This window comes from Stylophora pistillata, chromosome 4, assembly GCF_964205215.1.
Source record: "Stylophora pistillata chromosome 4, jaStyPist1.2, whole genome shotgun sequence".
NCBI classification, from domain to species: Eukaryota; Metazoa; Cnidaria; class Anthozoa; order Scleractinia; family Pocilloporidae; genus Stylophora; species Stylophora pistillata.
This window is the reverse complement of record NC_142522.1, coordinates 31,079,558-31,098,451: the sequence shown is the minus strand read 5'-3', so window position 1 is coordinate 31,098,451 and position 18,894 is coordinate 31,079,558. Positions and strand designations below refer to the sequence as shown.

General features: G+C 39.3%; 4 protein-coding genes, 1 long non-coding RNA gene and 1 pseudogene across 13 annotated transcripts in view; 4 read left to right on the top strand and 2 right to left on the bottom strand.

Moving 5' to 3' along the window:
* Positions 1-3,579, top strand: part of LOC111339489 (uncharacterized) — a 10,251-nt gene extending 6,672 nt beyond the window's left edge. The window contains exons 8-11 of the mRNA XM_022946159.2: positions 93-165; positions 869-998; positions 1,956-2,081; positions 2,481-3,579. Coding sequence (XP_022801894.2) covers positions 93-165; positions 869-998; positions 1,956-2,081; positions 2,481-2,585 — 434 coding nt within the window. The 3' untranslated portion in view covers positions 2,586-3,579. The remainder of the gene's footprint in view (positions 1-92; positions 166-868; positions 999-1,955; positions 2,082-2,480) is intronic.
* A 123-nt stretch (positions 3,580-3,702) lies between these two features.
* Positions 3,703-7,639, top strand: LOC111339483 (uncharacterized). Its single transcript, XM_022946156.2, has 3 exons — positions 3,703-4,254; positions 4,715-6,377; positions 6,933-7,639. Exons 2-3 carry the CDS (start codon positions 6,354-6,356, stop codon positions 7,428-7,430), a joined length of 522 nt encoding a protein of 173 aa, XP_022801891.1. The 5' UTR covers positions 3,703-4,254; positions 4,715-6,353; the 3' UTR covers positions 7,431-7,639.
* Positions 7,640-8,306: 667 nt separating this feature from the next.
* LOC148733340 (uncharacterized) lies at positions 8,307-9,540 on the top strand (annotated as a pseudogene).
* Positions 9,541-11,673: 2,133 nt separating this feature from the next.
* Positions 11,674-16,972, top strand: LOC148733338 (uncharacterized). 3 transcript variants are annotated; one of them, XR_016000617.1, is made up of 5 exons: positions 11,674-12,486; positions 13,361-13,736; positions 14,370-14,720; positions 15,631-15,784; positions 16,758-16,972. It is a non-coding gene; the product is annotated as an uncharacterized LOC148733338 (long non-coding RNA). The 3 variants fall into 3 exon arrangements; XR_016000616.1 differs by having other exon boundaries at positions 13,343-13,736; XR_016000615.1 differs by having other exon boundaries at positions 11,682-12,486; positions 13,540-13,736.
* Positions 12,501-14,505, bottom strand: LOC148733339 (uncharacterized). The gene is made up of 2 exons (XM_088758654.1): positions 14,172-14,505; positions 12,501-13,938 (listed from the first exon to the last, which is right to left on the bottom strand). The coding sequence occupies exons 1-2, from the start codon at positions 14,503-14,505 to the stop codon at positions 13,280-13,282; spliced, it is 993 nt and encodes a 330-aa protein (XP_088614780.1). The 3' UTR covers positions 12,501-13,279.
* LOC111339482 (uncharacterized) lies at positions 15,724-18,416 on the bottom strand. Of its 7 annotated transcripts, none has more exons than XR_016000607.1 (7): positions 17,800-18,414; positions 17,523-17,573; positions 17,340-17,396; positions 17,049-17,169; positions 16,708-16,936; positions 15,976-16,253; positions 15,724-15,861 (listed from the first exon to the last, which is right to left on the bottom strand). XR_016000607.1 is itself a non-coding variant. In XM_088758656.1 (6 exons), exons 1-6 carry the CDS (start codon positions 18,154-18,156, stop codon positions 15,768-15,770), a joined length of 909 nt encoding a protein of 302 aa, XP_088614782.1. In that variant the 5' UTR covers positions 18,157-18,416; the 3' UTR covers positions 15,757-15,767. The 7 variants fall into 7 exon arrangements, 2 of the variants coding, with proteins under 2 accessions (XP_088614782.1, XP_088614781.1); XR_016000608.1 differs by having other exon boundaries at positions 15,757-15,864; positions 17,800-18,416; XR_016000611.1 differs by lacking the exon at positions 17,340-17,396 and having other exon boundaries at positions 17,800-18,413.
* Between the last annotated feature and the right edge of the window lie 478 nt (positions 18,417-18,894).

Sequence of the window (18,894 nt, the reverse complement as noted above, 5' to 3'; positions counted from 1 at the left end):
ACTAATTTACAAGACAGTGTGTAGCAGCTAGAGGGGAGAATTAACAATCAGATCTTGGGAGTTAAGGGATTAACGCTTGTGTTTCGTTTAAGTGGCCGTGAACATTGATGGATCTGTAACTGAAGCGATAGCTGACGTACGAAGCGATGAAACACCAGTTAACTGGTAAGGTGTTGGATATCATTAATTCTTTCCTTAAGCCAATAGTTGGAAACGACCCACAATATAACGTTCTATTTCATAACTGTCTTTAACAATGCTCATAAAACTCTCCTTTACTGGTACAATAGTACATGTAGCTACAGAATAATTAATACAATTTAGGGATGGGCTCGTCTGGCCGGACGGTGTTAAGGTTAACTAAATTCTCTTTACCATTTGACCGGTTTGTCTCCCTGCTCAGGTTCAGTGCGTAACGGGTGGTTAGTGCCCTAGTGTCCAAAGTATGTGGAAGAATAGCTGTGGTTGAAAAATCATCTATATTATTAAAATTAAATTAACTTTCGCTTACTACCATTAGCATTAATTTTAACCCTAAAGTGTTTGAGCGGGTTTATGGAAAGAGGATTAGAAGTTAAACTTGGGTCTAACATTTTTTCGTTTTCGAAAAAAAGGTAAGGTGAAAAAATGGAAACGATGCAAAGTCGCACGTAAGCATAAAAAAAATGTAGATACTGTGGATTTACTATAAATTTGCTATTGCATATCTTTCTCTATGTTGTACAGCTTTAGAGCACATACAATGAACTTGTATAAAAAACATTGTTACACTCTGGTCGTTAACCAGAGTTCTGCAATATTTACAGTAGTATTCCGCTTGTTCGTGTGATTTCTCCTAGCTATTTACCCTGCCCCTCTGTTTTGACAGGTGTGTCGGTTCATACGAAGAAAAAAATCCCAAGAAGCCTATAGTTTTGAGTGGTAAAGGCGCAGATGGGTTGAAAGGCATCCTTCCGTTGTTGGAAAGCGATGTTGTGGCCTATGCTCTGCTAAGAGTGGTGAGTAAAAGTTTAAACCGTTTACACCGTTACAAGAAGTCTACAATGCGAAGTTTACCTGTGAAATTGTCTCTTGATGTACTGAAATGTCTTTAGGCCTACTTTTCCGTCAACGGTAGGATTTGACCGTTTCTGGAAGAACTGACTGTCACCAAACCTCTTTTACCGTTTCCGGACGTTTTGGCCTATCGCTAAGCCTGCTTTACCGTTACTTGAGCGTGACTTATCGAACTCAACTGTCACCGGACTTATTTGTCCTTCAATGGACGGACTCGACTATCAGAAATGGAACTTTACCATCACTGGACGTATTTTACCGCCACTTGACTTTCTTGACTGTCACTAAACCAACGTCACCATTACTGAACGAATAAATCCGTTACTGGACGTACTTTACCGACACTTTCATGCTTTAGAACTTCAAAGCGCGTTCAAACGGTCGGGATAGTTGTGACAGTTTCAGCTGTCACGCGCGTGTGAACACGAGCTATCGTGCAAGACTGGATTATCATCAACTATCATATAGTTTGGATATGTTCAAATTCGACATGATAGTTGGTGATAGCTCTTGCCGTTTGAACGTGCTGATGATAACGAAGGATGTTTTTCGGTCAGCAGTTTTGCCAAGAAGGGGCTCAGATCATTTTTCAAATGCTGCCGAAATATGCTGACCTCAGCGCGCGGCATATTGTCAATTATTATCAACTATCATGAACCGTTGGAAAGAAAACATGATAGTCAATGATAGTAAATGAAAGTTGAAATGATCAAGTCCGTTTGAACGTATCTTAAGTGCACTATAATTTTTTACGTTAGGTACGGGTCCCAATATATGAAAACTATTTAAATATTTATTATTTACATTGTTTACGGTTTTTCTCTGTGTGTTTGCCTTGTATGTTTTGGCTTTGCTCTGGGCTCTTCTGATGTTTTACTGAGACTTTATTTGTTCTGCAGATGGATGTTGTTGACGAAATAAGCACCGTCAAGTTTGTGTTTATTACGTGGGTTGGTGAAAGTGTCAAGCCAATGACTAAAGGAAAAATCAGTACACACAAATCTACTGTGGAGAAGGCATTTCATGTATCCTTTATCGCTAACGGCTCGTTTGTTTTCGTTACCTCACATTCAAATCGTAATCCTTCTTAAAAGAAAAAGAGAATAAAATAGATAAAAGAAAAAGGAGAAGAGGAAGAAACATGTTTAAAGGACGATTTTTGTACAATAGAATGAGACGAGTATGTGTATAAAGAACAACCATAACTTCTCAAAGAAATCATCATGTGATCTAAATTTTAGTAGCAGTGAGAATATATAAAGACGTGATCCGAATGCGTCGTTGAGAAAAAATAATCGGAAAATAAAGAATATCCGTATCTGACCCCTCTAAATGAAAGATACTTGTGTATAGCTTTTTTTTTTTTTGTACTTTTAGGTAGTGCTTGAATATCATTTTAATTTCCTTGACTAAATTAATTTTAGCCTGCACACGTTACAATATACGCAACATCATTAGGAGACTTATCCGAAGAGGATATCATGTCCAAGGTTCAAAACGCAAGCGGGTCAAAGTCTCATGTTATGTAGTATTATAAATTATGGCGTTAGTACTGAATTTCACGACTTTAGGTTTAGATAAGCAATTATTAACTTTGAGCGAATGAAAGAAGAACTATAAAGTACTGGTACATCGTACTCTTATTATGGTGCAAGGGAGGGACGGGAGGCTGAGGCTATTTGCTCTCCTTTTTGGGGGTTTTGCTGAGTTGTAGAACTTAGATATTAACTTACTTTAAATGGGCAGAGTTACTAACTTCGTTATTGTTTTAGGATGTTACTAAAAATTTTAATTTTTTAAAAAGTTGTGGGGTTACGATTTCCAGGTTGTTTCCCTCTCCTCTATTACCATGCGTTGCTCTTAAAACCTTTTGATATTTTACCTACAGTAGAAAATGTTCATTGAATTCAATTTTCTGAGCGGTATTCCGGTATTCCCAAGACTTCTGATTGAAAAAATTAATACCAAGAGATAAGCTAAAACAACTATTTTTATCATCGCATTGAAGAGTTTGGATAACAGATGTTATCTATTGCTGAGATCGCTGCGTCGCTCCGCCCCCTCCCCCACTCCCCTTCTTTTTTTTTCTTTCTTTTTTTTTTTTTCCTTGCCTCCACACTCCTTCTTGTCCGTCTTAGTGCGAAAACAAATTATGAAGTAAAGAGGACACATGTTTGTTGATTGCCATTTAATATAAAGTGAAGGAGTGATATGCAAAAAGCAAAATGTAGTAAAATACTTGCTAGTTAGAGTTTGTATTGAACGTAATGTGATACAATATGTGCAGGTGCAATGAGAAGATTGAACCAAAGAGTAACATGGCAATAGCTATCTAAATCAATATTTTCTTTCTGTTATTATTCATTTTTACGTTTGTGTGTCGGAAAGATATGTTTTTCGTCGTTTTTCTAAAGTGGAAAATATCGTGGTGTGATTTAAAGGAGGGTTATTATATGAGCCACATATTTAGGATCACCCTTTGCAGGTGAAAATATGTTTTAATAAAGATAAATTTCACTTTTATTTCTGTTGATTTGCAACCAAGCATGCAGTTCCGTCAATTGGATAACGAGTCTTCCCAACTAAAATTTTAAATCGTTTGTAAGGATAATCTTCCTAATTAGAACAACAAGAAACATGGTGTAACTCTTACACGCTTAAATTTCTCAATCGACCAAAGATACCGGCCGACCCACCGTCTTCCTGCCCCATTACCTCCAGGTGCTTGGTCGTAGGCTTCGCAGGGAGTGTCATCTGCAACCTCGTAGACGTCTCAGGCGTAGACGCATAATCGAGACTTGTGTGCGTAGACGCGTAGCGTAACCTCTCTACGGCTGCGCCTCTCTTCGGTACTAATCCAGATAAACTGTCCACCGAAAAGGGTGTTTTTGAAAAACGCTCTTCCCAGTTAGTGAACTTCAAGATTGTAGAGGGAACATTTTGAAAATGAACCTTTCCGCAAATGTTAACGTTACCGCCGTTTGTATTTTTAGCAGGATAACTGGGTTATTTTTCGCAATTTCCAAAATTCCACTCTAGCTTTTCAACCGCCGCTGGTTTTTGTGGTGTGCAAGGAAGATATTTCATCAGACTTAGATTTTTTTTTTCTCGTTTTCAGAGTGCAGCGCCGCCTTAAACTTTATTCGGGATATTGTGGACTGACGTGACCTGACAAAAAGTATTTTAAAGAGCACCCAAGTATGTGAACTTTCAATCGTTAATGCAGAACTGCTCTTTGCTGTGGATCTATAATATTAGGTTTGGGTTTGCCCATCACAATTACAGCTACATTACCCCCATAATAATTTTTTTAGAGTTTGTCATAGTTTTCGGAGGAATGACCACCAAAGTATTTTCTGTACACGCTAAACGTTCGGTAGGGATGCCAACAGCTCAATACCATACTGCATGAATCATCATTTACAGCCGAAAAAGCTGAAATCCCATTGGAGAAAGGAACTTGATCATCACGTTATTCTCATCAAAAATAATTCACAATGTGCTTCCATCATGCCAAATCAATTCGTCATTTCAGTTCCGCAACATTTTTTACGGTCTAACGTCATTTTTCCTCCGTTTAAAATAAAGAAAAAAAGATAAATAATTAACCAGGAAATCGTTCATGACTATTACAACATTAAGTTTCTTATTTCCTCAGGCCAGCCCAAAGCTCAAACTAAGGAAGTTATTGACTGTGCTGAGGCTATTGCCAGTTACGCACGAGTGGTCTTGTTGTTGCTCAACACCACGGCACTAAATAAAGGCAAGAGCGGAAGTCTTCGTAGTTTCCATTTTTAAAACTTTTAAAAGTAGGAAGGGGATTTTTTTCTACGAAGCTTAAGGATCATCTTGAAAAACGTAAAATTCTTGTCCTTGATTTTTTAAAAGCGGAATCAATGTAAATGAGAGATTGATACGGTGCAACACTTCCATCCGATTTTCGTTTTAATTCCGCAGCATAGCATATTACAAAATCCAAACCGCGCATTCGAAAAAAGTAGAAGCTTGCTTTTGAATAAACGGTTGACCAACAATAAAGAGGAAGCTTCTAGGTACCTTTTACGAGCCCTGATCCATTGAAATCTATCGGTTATTGTCATGTTGTTGTATATTGCCATTTTGTTGTATTTTGTACATTATTCATAACGAGTTATCGCTGAAACCTAACAAATTATCAAAAATTAGCTCGATCGAAAAGTCACTCAACAATAAACCTATCCGCAAGACGGCAGATAGGGAAGACGTAAAGACTGTTGTCATCTTTAAAAGGAAAATAGAAGAGAATCACAAGTGAAAAAACTTACGTAACGTTACTGAAACGGTTGAATATTCCGCGTAACGGTTCGTGGCTTTTATTTGTAAAACTTACGCCCACGCCTACTCTACACGGTTCGCTAAATATGCTAAACACAACATTGAACATAAATTATGACCACGTGTAAAACTTGTTTAAAGGAAGTGTTAAAAGGAGGGGAAGCCAGCAACACCCAAAACTCCTCTAGTGAATAAATCGATTTTGAGAAAAGTAGAAAGGGAAGGAAAAGTATCAAATAGTTCTTTTAAAACAGGTAACAGATAGAACCAGTCAGATGATGGGCCTTGGAAATGGCTAATTAAATGTGGAATTAATTGTTCCGGGATGTAAAGATTTTTCCTTTTTTTTTCCTATCGAAAGTACCTCTTATAGACCTGTATCACCTGATCAAAACTTATTTTTCGTTGCTAGCTTCGATTTCCGAATATAACTGCTTTGTTTCACGAGATGACGTCAGCAAAGGAATTAAAAAACAACTGATAGTTTCACGTAGACGTAGATACCATAACCTCTATTAAATGAGATAGGCGTACTTGCGCCAGCAGGTGCAAACGGGAAATCATAAGAAATTACTCCTGTTTTTCCCCTTAGAAACGTGATGCCTATTAATTCTTATTAAGGCTGCGATCATGAGATTTTAAAATAGACAAGGAAGCAACATAGTTTCCATTGAATTCGTTGCACTTAATTGCCTCGAGTCTCTTACGCCAATTATTCAATCCGCATTCTCTCAGAACGGACGAAGAAGCATACTCCTACTTTCTGAGACAATTCTTTTTTGTTAAACGAAACTCCTAAAATGGACGACCGGTGTAATTCCTTAAAATATATTTTTAGTCACGAGAGCCATGTCCACTGCTGTGTCAGCTATAAAAGTTCGTGCTCCTTTAAGGACGATTCACAGAGTTCAGAACTTTACAGTGAGCACATAAAAGTGAGTTCCTTGGAGAACGCTGGGACAATTTCTTATTAATTAATCTCCATGATGATTTGCTTGAAGTCGAAGGTAAGTGGCCACTTTCTGGTTGTGGGCATCGTGATTCATCGACCATTTATCTCTGAAATTTTCACGGATTCATTTTTTACGTAAAAAAAGTGGTTAAAGAAATCTCTTTTTCAATGCTGCCCCTCTCACTTCCATTTTTCCACACAAAAAAAGTCATCATTTATTCACTACTTTTCTTTCTTTGGAGAGGATAACAAGTAATCATGATTCATTGTCACCTATAACACTAGGTTCCATTCTCTTAAACTGCTCCACTATTAGCACTTACCCTTCAGTCCCCGAAGTGATAGAATAGTTTTCACTGGATTGTCAAAAGATATCCAATTAGTCGACAAAACTCGCACCACTAAGTCCTGGGAAGAAGAAAATTGAGACAGACTTATGTATATCTTTTCTGCTGTCTCTCAAACGAAAAAGTGAACTAACATATATCTTAAATTCTTGAGAATGCGAGGAGGCCAATTCAAACTGTATGCCTCGGGGAAAACTTCCCTGCAATATATACATACCCAAACATCACAACAAGATATCAAGCCCAGCTTTTTCTCCTTCTAGGACGTCGTCTATACAACTACGGTTGTTTTGTTGCTGCTGTTCGCCGTTTATGAATTTGCTGAAAGCAAGCCAACAATTCCAGCCAAGGAAATCGAAGATTTAGATCTCTTAGCCGGGGACATGGCATCCGAAATGGCAGGTGATTCCGCAGAGTACGAGGCAGAAGAAGATGTACTGCTTGACGATGAGAAGAGAGTCGGACGAGACACGGAGAGAAGCAAACCGACCGTTCCCGCTGAGGACGACATTATGACCCTGATATCTACTCTTCCAGATGATGAAGTGGACGATGGTGCACTTAGAGGCAGGGGGAAAAAAGTCAGACGAGATACAGCGAATAATAGTTGTGTAAAAGACTACAGATACAAGAGAATCGCTGACGGGATCACTGTAAAAACAGTAGTTTGCGTGAACGGGTGTTATGAGATCTACGGGGTGTTCCATCCACCGCACAGAGATCAGCGACTGATACTTCCTGTAGATTGCAAAAAGAAGTAAATAGATCCACTGGAACTAAATAAGGGTGTTACAGCTGTAATAAGAGATGATTTTATCATTGCCAGAGCGTAAATCCAATTATTTAATAATTTTTATGAGTGGTTCAAGCTTGAACAAACTACGCAACCCAACTATGTTGGAAATTGTCTATTTATAGTGTTATTTTAATGCATGAGTTCTGTTAATAAAGTGTTAACGACTTAATTATATTTGTTCCGCTGACTCAATGTTTTAAACAAGTTTTACTGAACAGTAGATAAAGAACCGTGATACGGGGTAGGGAAGAGGGAAGGCTGAACATAACTCAATAAAATGTTTTTTTCCTTTAATTTAGAAGAAAAAAGCTGCAATCCCAGACATGATAAGTTAGGATATTTCTCTAGATAAACGTCAACGTCTTTTATAAGTGTTTACTATGCACTCGTATGTCCCAGATTATCATACATTGATACTATGAAACATCTGATTGGTCGAGAGCATTCCGTCGAAATACAGTAGCATTAAAAGTTAACTTGATAACCCAATCTTATTGGATATGATGTCGAGTTCAAAGTCTGTCTAGTTCACAAACCCCTCATCTGTGTAGTGTCGTCAAACTTTTGCAAAAATTGCTAAGCGCTTCATCTCTGTTTCCAAGGAGGATTGAAAGTTTTGATCAAGAACAAAGATTCCAAAATCACCGAGAGGACAAAAAAGTCAAGTGTAAAAATTCCGAATGATTATTCGAGGGAGAAGAACCTGAAGGAAACCTAAGATAAAATTGCTGTGGCAAGTGTTCTAAACAATTTTACGCCGGCGCTAAAAAAAAAATACTGCCAGCCCGTACGCGAAAAGTTCCATGATCTCATTACGATTTGGACTCGACAGGCATTTTAAAGTGCCACTGAAACGAAATTTTCATATCTGAGATTTTTTCATAATTTAGTGGTTTGAAACACGCTGATTATCGTGGGCTAATTTGTTTTCGCCAGAAAAAGGGGAAAGTTGTCTTTTTTAGTGTTGAAAACCGCATTTTGGCTTCAAAACATGTCCGGGCCCTGGGAACGTATTAAAACGATTGCTGACATCACTGATTGTATTTACCTTGCTAGCGCGGTCTTTTCTTTCGCATTGTTTGTATTTATACGGTCCGCCATAATGTCTGAAAGAAGCCCTCAACGGGTGAATCTTCTTCCGAAGGGAGGGCCAATACGTGAGCCGGCAGTGATGGCTGAGCATTTAATGGCAATTTTGCGCCGAACCAAGGCGAGCCCTTGGCTTCTAGTGAAGACGGCGATAACAATGGTGGCGGCGAAGATGAAGAAGAAGACGAAGACGGTATTTTGCCCTCCGTTTTAGAACAACGTTTCGAAGAAAAAGTTCCTTTAGACAATTGGTGAGAGCTCATAGCTGTGATTTTTTTTTTTTCGATTGAACCTTCAGGCTTAAGTCTAAACATTTCTGTTTACAGGTGTACGTGTGTAAATTGCAATGTTACACACTTAGCTGGTGTGCGTGAAGTTAGTTGCTGTTGCGAAATACTCCAGACGAGAGGGAAGTTTACATTTATCGGTCTCGATGCGGAATGCATTTTGAACCATCCCGCCTTTTCTCCATTAATAAACCGTACTGTTCTTAAAGCAACAAATGGCGTATTCATCTCTCGTCCAAACGCCAAGCGGAATTTCACACCTTTTGTAAGCACCATTCTTTGCTCACGCGAGGACAAGGCATTTTCTTGCTGCTGTACACCATCTTTGGTTGGCACAGCATCCTTCTTTAATCATCGCTTTGTTTGAAAGGAAGCTAGAGCCTTCCCCGAGATTTAGATCGAGTCGCTGCTCAAAGTTTGACAATTCTAAATGCACGGAACACAGTACTGATATTTTCGATGGCTGCCACTTTGCCCGATGTCTTCGCACGAAGCGATCCAATTTCTCGCAAGTTACATCGTCACAAGGAAATATATGCATAGATATGCCCTCTGTTCTGAAGTTATTAGTACAACTTACATTTCCGGGCCCACCAGAAACACAGTACTTGCCCAAAGACTTTTTTTGGGCTTCTCGACACTTTTGCCGCACTCCATGCTGACTTGGGATTTACTCGGAGTTCTGAGATGTATACAACCAGTGACGTCACAACACTGTTTTGGCCGCGCCAAGATGGCCGCCAAATTTGGGCTCGACTAACCGAGTTCAAAGGGCTAGAAGAAAGCCTTCCTCGCTCCGTTGGACCAAAAATACTCACAGTGTTTGTTAGTAAGGTTCAAACTTTATTATCATGCAAAAATCACAGATAAAAAAATTTTGTTTCAGTGGCACTTTAAGTCAAAAGGAACGGACACTATCAAAGACCCAGTCTTCACCGTAACGAACAAAGTATTTCTAGCGAGGTGTGTTCATTTAAAATAGCAAGATAAAAGACTTTTCATTCACAACAGTCAATAAAAGGCGCTCGATGCGTGTGCGAATCAGTTGAGGCGTGAGTAGTCCAGTGGTCAGTGCGCTGGACTTTGGGTTAAACGGCCCGGGTTCAAGTCCTGGCTGGGGCTTAACGTTGAGTCCTTAAGCAAGACACTTCACTCACATTGTTTCGTCTTCTCGGATAGGACGTAAAGCCGGAGGTCCCGTCTCTTAAAGGGTAAGGGGTAAAAGACGTTAATTTCCCACGCACGAGATTACTTTGTGCTGGATGTCCTCCCCTGGGGTGGGTTGGGTGGGAAAACAGCAGGTCCACATCAGCCTATACAGTTGCCAATAAATTCAACCTGCTTGAACAAATAAACATGATGATGATGAGATGATGATGATGATGAAGCTTCCTGATCTAATTAAGTTAAGTACGTGTCAACTATTTTACGATCATATTGTTGATAAAAATCATCTAATTTCACCGTGTCTTTTGGTGCACCGTCTGAGGTGCTGTAATATCAATTACAGCACCTGAACCCTAGCCCTTCAGGAAGAATAGAGAAAGATTCTGTGCCACAATTCTTGGATGCTACTACTGGAATGATGTTCTTATATCTATACGGGAGAAGTCCATTAGAAAGCCTTTTTAAAAGGTCACTTTTCGCGTTTTACTCTTCTCAGCTCAGTATTAATTAACTTCTTCCTTTGACAATTGATGATTTATGTATTTGATTATTCCTATTCCCTCACTTCTATTTGCATCGCTTTTGTTTTACTGTACGAAAAACTGTAATTTAAGCGTAAAGGGCATCAAATTGGGTCGCTATTTTATGCCCTGAAAAAACATCTTTGATGTTCTTTCGCCCCTTCCCACCTACCAATATTCTTTATCGCCAATGTATCTGGGCCAACTCATAGCCGACAAACAGTAAGTGTAGGGAAAGTGCTTAACTAGTGTACCAACAAATGTGTCTGGAAGCATAGTTGTTTCAAGAATATATTTTTTTATGTTACTGCTTATCAGCTTATAAATTGTTAGCTAATAAGCCCATATCTGAGTTGTCTTGTTCTATCCTGTATTTTCCACCACTGCAAAATGTGCTCCTGAAACATACAACCTCGTTCCCAGGGCCCCGCCCCACGCTGAGGGAAAAGGCCCTGGGAACGAGGTTGTGAAACATGAAACTCGATTTTAATACAAAGATGAGGAAAATTTTATCAGTTATGATGGTTGCACGAGATGAATCAGTGTACTTGGCTGCATGTAATATTGAAACCACAACTGAAGGTGTGATAAAATCTCTTGTAAAACTGGTCAAATAAAAACAGGACCTGCAGCTCAAATAAAACATATCTTAGCCACCAAGTAATGTGGATACGTCCAGAGGAAAAGGCAGGTATTGCTGACCTGAAAAGGAAATACAAACCAGAAATTAAGAAGAGTCTATGAATCCGATGAAAAAATTCAGCCCAATAATCTCAAATAAAAACTTTTAGAAAATCACGTTGATGCTAAATATAAAGCAGAGGAGTTACTTCATTCAAAAGCTCCAATTAAAGTGCTACTGAGACCAAATTTAGCGTTTGCCAGATTTTTCACTTTTTAGAATCCTTATCGACTACTTACCACTCTCACGAAATTTGGAAAGAAAATTCGAAGCGGAAGTCTGTTTTTTTTAGACATTTTTCCTCGATTCAACGTCCGCCATTACTCAAACCGCAAAATGACCGCGCGTTAGCCCGTGACGTCATTGTATCCCTTCAACTTTTGCGCAGGCTCTTAACTAAGAAATCATGGGACGGAGATTGTTGTACTTGAATAGTTCTAGGAGAGAGACCCATCGTCGATTTGAGGCGAGAAATGGCACCGACACCGCGGAAATACGTTTTCGTGACGTCACAGTAACTGGTCAGTGGTCATCAGCTTAAAGGTGAGGAGCGCTTCGATTTGTTCGCGAGATCAATGAAGGTATCGGCTCTTGCGCTGGGTTAAGGTGAAAAATTTCCCGGATACTTCAAGCTTTTTGTGATATTTGATCCACCGCCTCCCGGTTAGCTCAATGGATAGAGCGCTGGACTGTAGTGCGGGAGGTCGAGGGTTCGAGCCCCGGCCGGACCAACACTCAAGGTCTAAAAATAATTGAGAAGAATTTGCTACCTTTCTATAACATCAAGAAATGGTTAGATATTCTAGTCTTCTCGGATAGGGACGAATAAATGGAGGTCCCGTCTCCTGGAGGGTTGGGGCAAGAGACGTTAATTTCCCACACACGAGATTACTGAGTGATGGATGCCCTCCCCTGGGGTGGGATGGGTGGGTTAGGACAGCAGGTCCACATCAGCTATTACAGCTGCCAAATTAATCAACCTGCTTAAAAAAATGAATGAACTTCAACTACTTCATCCTCTAAATGTGCTTTTGAAACTGAAACCAAGTTTGAATGAGTACTGGTTCAGTGGAGTCATTTTGTGTGGAGTAAAGTGCAGTTTTATGCGAACTCCGGCTGATGAAGTGTCGATCGTGTTACTTTCCTCGACTTCAGTAGTGTCTAAAGCAGCGCAAGGGTATCCAAGCAAAGCAGAAGGCTGGTTTTGTATCATACTTTGGCAGAAAGTTTGAACGCCGGTTGGATTTAAAGTGTAATTTGTTCGTAACGATAGAGGTGAGTCAGAGCCATTCTCGCGTTTGGAAAGTATTTCAATAAAAATCCTATACATGCAATTTTCGCTACTCTATCTAAACTAACGAATTATTACGTGTTACACATATATTTGACAACGTACAATATCAAAAAATCTGGTTGCAAAATTTTTGAAAAGATAAGTTTTCAATAAGCTTTTAAAGGAGTCAACAGATTCGGCGTTTTTTATGCATTCAGGTAGTTGATTCCACAAATACTTAGCTTTGCGCCGACATGTGGCGCTTCATAAGGTTGGAAATTATTTGCATTGGTAAGGATTTTGCTGTTTCTGTCACCTTCCTGAAATTCTGCACCTTTTGAAACGGGCTATTCAAGGCTACTTGTAAATAGAAGAATAGAAGAAGCTTGTAAGTACATAAGAACGTATAATTATTACCTCCGACTCACTTAAAATTTTTCTTTGCATGAAGCCTTTGTGTTAACAAGCGATTTAAGATCTCTATTACAAGTTTTCAGTACGTTTGCTAGAAACTGTAATTTAAATAACTACCTTTTTTATTAATTTGCCCAACGGCTGTACTTGTCGACACGAAACGTTTGCAATCGTGGGATGTGGCTAAGTTTTACTTCTTTCGACACTGGAGCAACAGTAAACTTGTCAGACAGGTATCGCTTATCAATGAAATCTAACATATTACTGAAACTGGCAAAATTGTTTATTGATTAACCCCTGTGCAACTAACCCCTTCCCTTTAAAAAAATACTTGTACTGGACTATCCCTTCCCATATTACAAGTTAATGACAACCTTTTGGTCATTCCTCGTGACGTACGAATTGGGCATTGACAGCTGATCTCATCTTTTCAACTTTTTCCAGAATATTTTTGATAAACAGGGGTGACTTGAAATACTTGTAATCCTTTGCCTTTGGCATTTCTAACTTGGGAGATTTGTTGCTACTATCATCACCATCGTTGTCATCATCGTCATCATCATCATCATCATCATCATCATGTACTTCTCCACCATCATCTCCATCAATACCTGACAATAATCCTTTATTCCATGCCTCAGACAGCTTCTGAATATCAGAAATCAGGTTGGGGAGACATACGATGCATCCAAGACTGTTGCCACCCTCATCAGACATGCACAGAGTATGAAAGGTGTGGCCACAGGACAGACGCTGGATAGATGCGTGAGATGGATTATGACATGCTTCTGCAACACTGAAGGCTGTGGTCTGGAGGAAGGCCATCTGTATGCCAAAGGTAACGATTTGGTACTGAATTCCTTCTGAAAACTTGCTAGGTAGTATGCATCCTCGGAGACCCAGGGGCTGTGAGGATGGGTAGTATGGTGCTTTGCCGTAAGGCCGTCCAGCTCTGCTCAGTGGCCTTGGCAACATGTAAGATTTGCCTAGATTCAGTGCTACTCTCTCAAACATGGCCAGGATTCCCTCAGATGCCAAACCTGTAGATTACACAGGTCAAGTGCAAAAATTATATACCCGTTTTTTTATAGAAGAATACACAACACTGTACTTTATATTGACAGCAACATAATCTGGTGATAAATGTAAGTTTATCAAAGCTGCTGTGCACATACTTGTATCTATGCCTTCCTTTTTGTTAAATGCAAGTGGGCGTATTAAGGGGAGCAATTAAAACTCTCAGAAGCCCCTTAGATCTTCTACTGATACATACCTGAAAGTACAAGCAAGTCTTGGTCACTATATCCTCTTAGATATTGTGGGACATAGGTCTTTTCGAATCCATCTTCCTCAAAATTAGATCTTGCAATAAGCCTTGCAGTTTCTTGGATTTTATCTCCCTTATCTGTCTTTCGTATTCTTGATCTTAAAGTGGAGTGGAAGATCTCAGCCTTCTTCTCATTCAAAACAGAATAAAGAGCAGACTTGGCAGCATGATAAGCAGGGAAGTTTTCCCGTTGGTAATATTCATCGCTGATCCACGAAAGCCATGCCTTATTGTAATGATGTCTGTCCATAGCTACAAACATGATGGCTAGACGCTTCATAGAGGAAGCAAGCTGTGGAAATTGCCCACTTCTCACAATTACAGGATAATGCAGAAAACACAGAGGGTTGAGCTCTTCAAAAAGATGTAAGAGACAACTGTATTCAGTGTCCTTGCATTGTCCAAATGCTTGAACTACTTGTGTGCGGACTCTCAGCCAACCACAAAATGCTAGCACAATGCACAGTGCCACTCTGTCTGGCTTGGACTTTTCAGGTAATCTAATCCTCTGACCAAACACCGATGCATAGATCTCTTTGAAAACGGGATAGTACTGCTTTACTACATCTTCTGAACTGTTCAAATATACATGAAACTGTCCCAACTCAGGGATTAGGGAAATAACTTCTTGCATGGCAAACAATCTTTTTTTGATGGTATCATGTTGGCCAGTCACCCACAGTGGAAACCACATGTAATTTAAGGAATTCTTTGAATTCTGGTATTACATCAAAAATGTACTGGTGGCAAGCCTGGTAGTCATCCTTACTGTGCAGTGTCTGTTCAATCTCATCAATTAGAATTGTTGATTTCAAGGTTTGACATTCCTCGGGATTTTCTCTTGAATAAACCCTGTAATAAGTAATAAATTATTATTGAAGAGACAGTAGTGTTAGAAAGTTAAACAATTAGAAACAAGCTTGTGTACGTTGTAGGAGAGACTCTTTTTAACAAATTGCACAAGTTTAGAAACCAGATATTTAGCAGACAAACTGACTTAATGAGACACTGCTTATTCAATGAAGTCCACAAATCATTACACTTTCCATACTTTTTCCAAGACTGGACTGCATTAAGCAAGAATGCCACACAAATTTTACACCAGTTTGCATTGTAGATGCTGTTGGTCTCTTCTTTTTTCTTCTTCATGATCATAAATGATTGTTCAAGGTTCACTTGGTGTATCTACAGTAATATACAAGTCATGTACTGATGTGCTGAAATATACACTCAGTCATCAGTTTGGATTATTAGTGAAATAGTTAGATGTTGTCTGTCTTGCCTTAGCTCTTTAAAAGATTGCCGCATCATAGAGAGATCAATTTCCTTGTATGGTTGGGCCAAGCTCTCTAGGAAGAAATTTCACTAAATTCAGGCCAAAATCTTTTTATTTCTGTTATGACAGCTCTGGTGGATATCCCTCCTCTGCACAGCTGGGGTGGACTTCCAGGAGATGAAACCATTACACATCTGTGAATGCTGGCTGTGTCAACTGGTCGAGGAACAGATCTACAGATGACTGTATGTCCATGAGAAGAGTTGTCATATGGACAGCATTAGTAAGTATTTGCTCTGTTGGTTTTTTAACTGTGTTGATGTTGTGGAAATCATCCATGCATAGTATTTGAAAGGATTTCTGCTAAGCCAAAGCAGAAAATAAAATTATTCAGGGGTAGGAGTTTTCTGCAGGAAAATCCAGGTATAAAACAATATATGTATGTAGACATGTATTTTCACAAATTTTAATTACTCTTTGAATTGCTTGGCAAACCATGTATTCTGCCCTCTCCAGATGACTAGATGCAATACTGTGTCTCTTCTGAGTGTTAGTTTTCCCATCATCCCTTGCAAATCTAGATGCAATACTGTGCAATACTAGATGCCATACTGTGTCTCTTCTGAGTGTTAGTTTTCCCATCATCCCTTGCAAATCCTAACACTTTTCCAGGAGCCATTCCACTTGATTGGAGGCCATGCAGCTCTAAGAGGATCGAACTTTCGTCCAGGAATTCATCATGTCTCTGATTTCTGATTATCAGACCAAATAGGTTTTACACATTTGATCACTTAGAAACACACATTAATAGTTGAACCGAGATGCATAAATCTAAAAGCAATGCTAGGCAAGGAAGTGAAAGGAAGCACAGTGGAGTTGGAGGAGCTAGGCTTACACCCAAATATTTTGAATCCATATTTTTGCCACCACCACCCCGCTACCTTCAAAATTTTGCTTTGTAACACATGCAGGCATTTTTCATTGAAGTAACTTCCAACTGTCTTTCAATTTATAGTGTCCAGGGGATTGTCTGTCAAGTTAATATGTTTCTTGTTTTACTTTTTTAAAAGATTTAATTAATAAAGCTGTATTGTTCATAAAATTATCATTTTTGTATTGCGTCTTGTTTTGTAATTTCCTGTAAAAAAAAATTAGAATTTGGTTTCATATAATATAAGTACCAGTGTGGCCTATATCTAAAAATACCTGTAATATAGTAGCTGCCATATAACAGCTGTTGCCCTTTGCTCCTGCAGGTCTGCTCTTTTTTCCCCATGATGTTCAGAGAGAATACTGTCAAGGATGATCTTAAACAGTTTTGGGGAATTTGATTCTATGAATTCTTTAAAAACTGGCTGGCTTACAAGTCTCTGCGGATCTGAGCATTTTTCCATTTTTTTGCCTAGAGTTTGTAGGAGGTCTTTGAATGTTGGTTCTGTTAGAGATAAATACAATTTAGGTTCAATCAAAATTGTAGTATTAGTGCTATTACAGTGTATCTTCTAGGTAAAAAAAGAGCTTCATAAAGGATGAGATTGTTAGTTTACCATTTAACTTCTCCTGAATGCATTTCCAAGTTGATGCCTCCAGCATAATGTCCCCATCCTGACCAACTAACATGTCACCAAACTGTCCTTCAACAATCCTCCAGTAATCAGGATTTTGCAGCTGTGACACAGAAAGGGATGAGCTGTTTGTGGCTTTTTTATCGTAGTAAACATTCTTTTTCTTCAAAACCACATGTAGTATTTTCATTATGGTGTAACATGCTGTAATTCTAAGATCTACATAGTACCATTGATTATTATACCAAACAATGTTTACAGTTAAGAGTGTACCTCGGAGGTAAATTGTTGACTAGCCACAAAATCCATCTCTTCAGTTTCTTGACATACCTGTTACAATAGTGTTACAATGAAGGTGAGAATAGAGGTACATGCAAAGAAAATGGCCCATTGAAACAGAAAAATTGTGTATGTGTAACTGTGGCAGTTCACATAATACTCTGAGCACAATCATACCTCTTGTTTAACAGTGTCTATCTGACTCTCAGTTATTTTGACATCACACATCTGCAATGCTAGTTATTTTTAGAAACCAGTCAACTGTTGAAATAGTCTTGTTTATCAGAAGTTAACGAAATACAGTTGATAATTGTTGTCAACCTTGGTTTCCTTAATTATGAGCTTTCAAAACGGTTGGAAGTTAATACTGTTGCTGAAAAAAAAATTTCCTCCTGCCAACCCTCCTCTAAAAGCACAGTATCAATTTAAATAGGCATTTTATGATAATACATACCTCGTTTAATTCTCCCCCGAGTAGAGGCCAGTTTTTGAATCTTTTGTGGGCCTCAGCTCTACACAGATTACACCACCGTGTCCCTGGTCTATAAGTAGAACTTTTCTGTCCAACTTGGTCCAGAATTTTGTAAAAGCGTGCTGGAATACGATGGCTGTGCAACTTCCGCGAATGACCCCAAGTCGACCGACACGAGCAAGTTTTGTCATCCTCTCGGCGAATGCGGTCGAAATGCAGTTGACAGACCAACTCACTGGGTCCAAAGCAACCAGCTCTACAAACCTGAGGGGTTGGTGTCCTCAGAACACCACTGCAGCCACTATTTAGCCGTCTGGTTTTCGCCTTGGCGCACAACATCCCGTAAAAACAATGCACTGTTTCTACGGACTCGCTGATCAAGTAATACCTCACGAAACAACAACAATTTCACATCGTGTGCAACCTCCGTTAATTTTTGGCAAATTATATAATAGAGACCAAGAACTTTCCTAGATTTGAGCCGAGTTTTAAGGCTAAGTTTGCAGTATCTTTTCTAAGTTTTACACTTTTGTGAAGCAGGTGAGACTCGCGGCGAAAACCATTAACAAGTTACCGGCATTGTTTTCTTTTCCCAAGGGGTGCCGCTGACCAGCAAAATACTGTACCGGACCCCGATAAACGTATTTCCGCGGTGCACCCTTGGGTTGTGTTGTGGGCCCCGGAAATAATTGCTCAATCCTGCATAACACAACCCAAGGGTGCCATTTCCGCTTTCAGACGGTTTCTGTCGTTTTTTCAACGTTACATTGTTAGATATATATCGCTGATTGGAAATATATCGCTGGCTCGTTACTTTTGGGGGTGCTCGATGGCTCATTGAAATCTTATCCGCCATTTTGAAAAGGACGAGGCACGTACGGAGGACAGTCAAGATGAAGATTATAGCCTTTTGGGGAACGAAACACGGCCCAGCCTTTACGATGCACTAGTTTATGAGCGAAAATTTAAGAGTGAATATTTGGAGAGACAAATTTACGAGCGATTACTTATGAGTGAACCTGCCATCTTGAAACTTATCGAGAATCAAAGCAAACACTTATTTAAAGCTAACTGTAT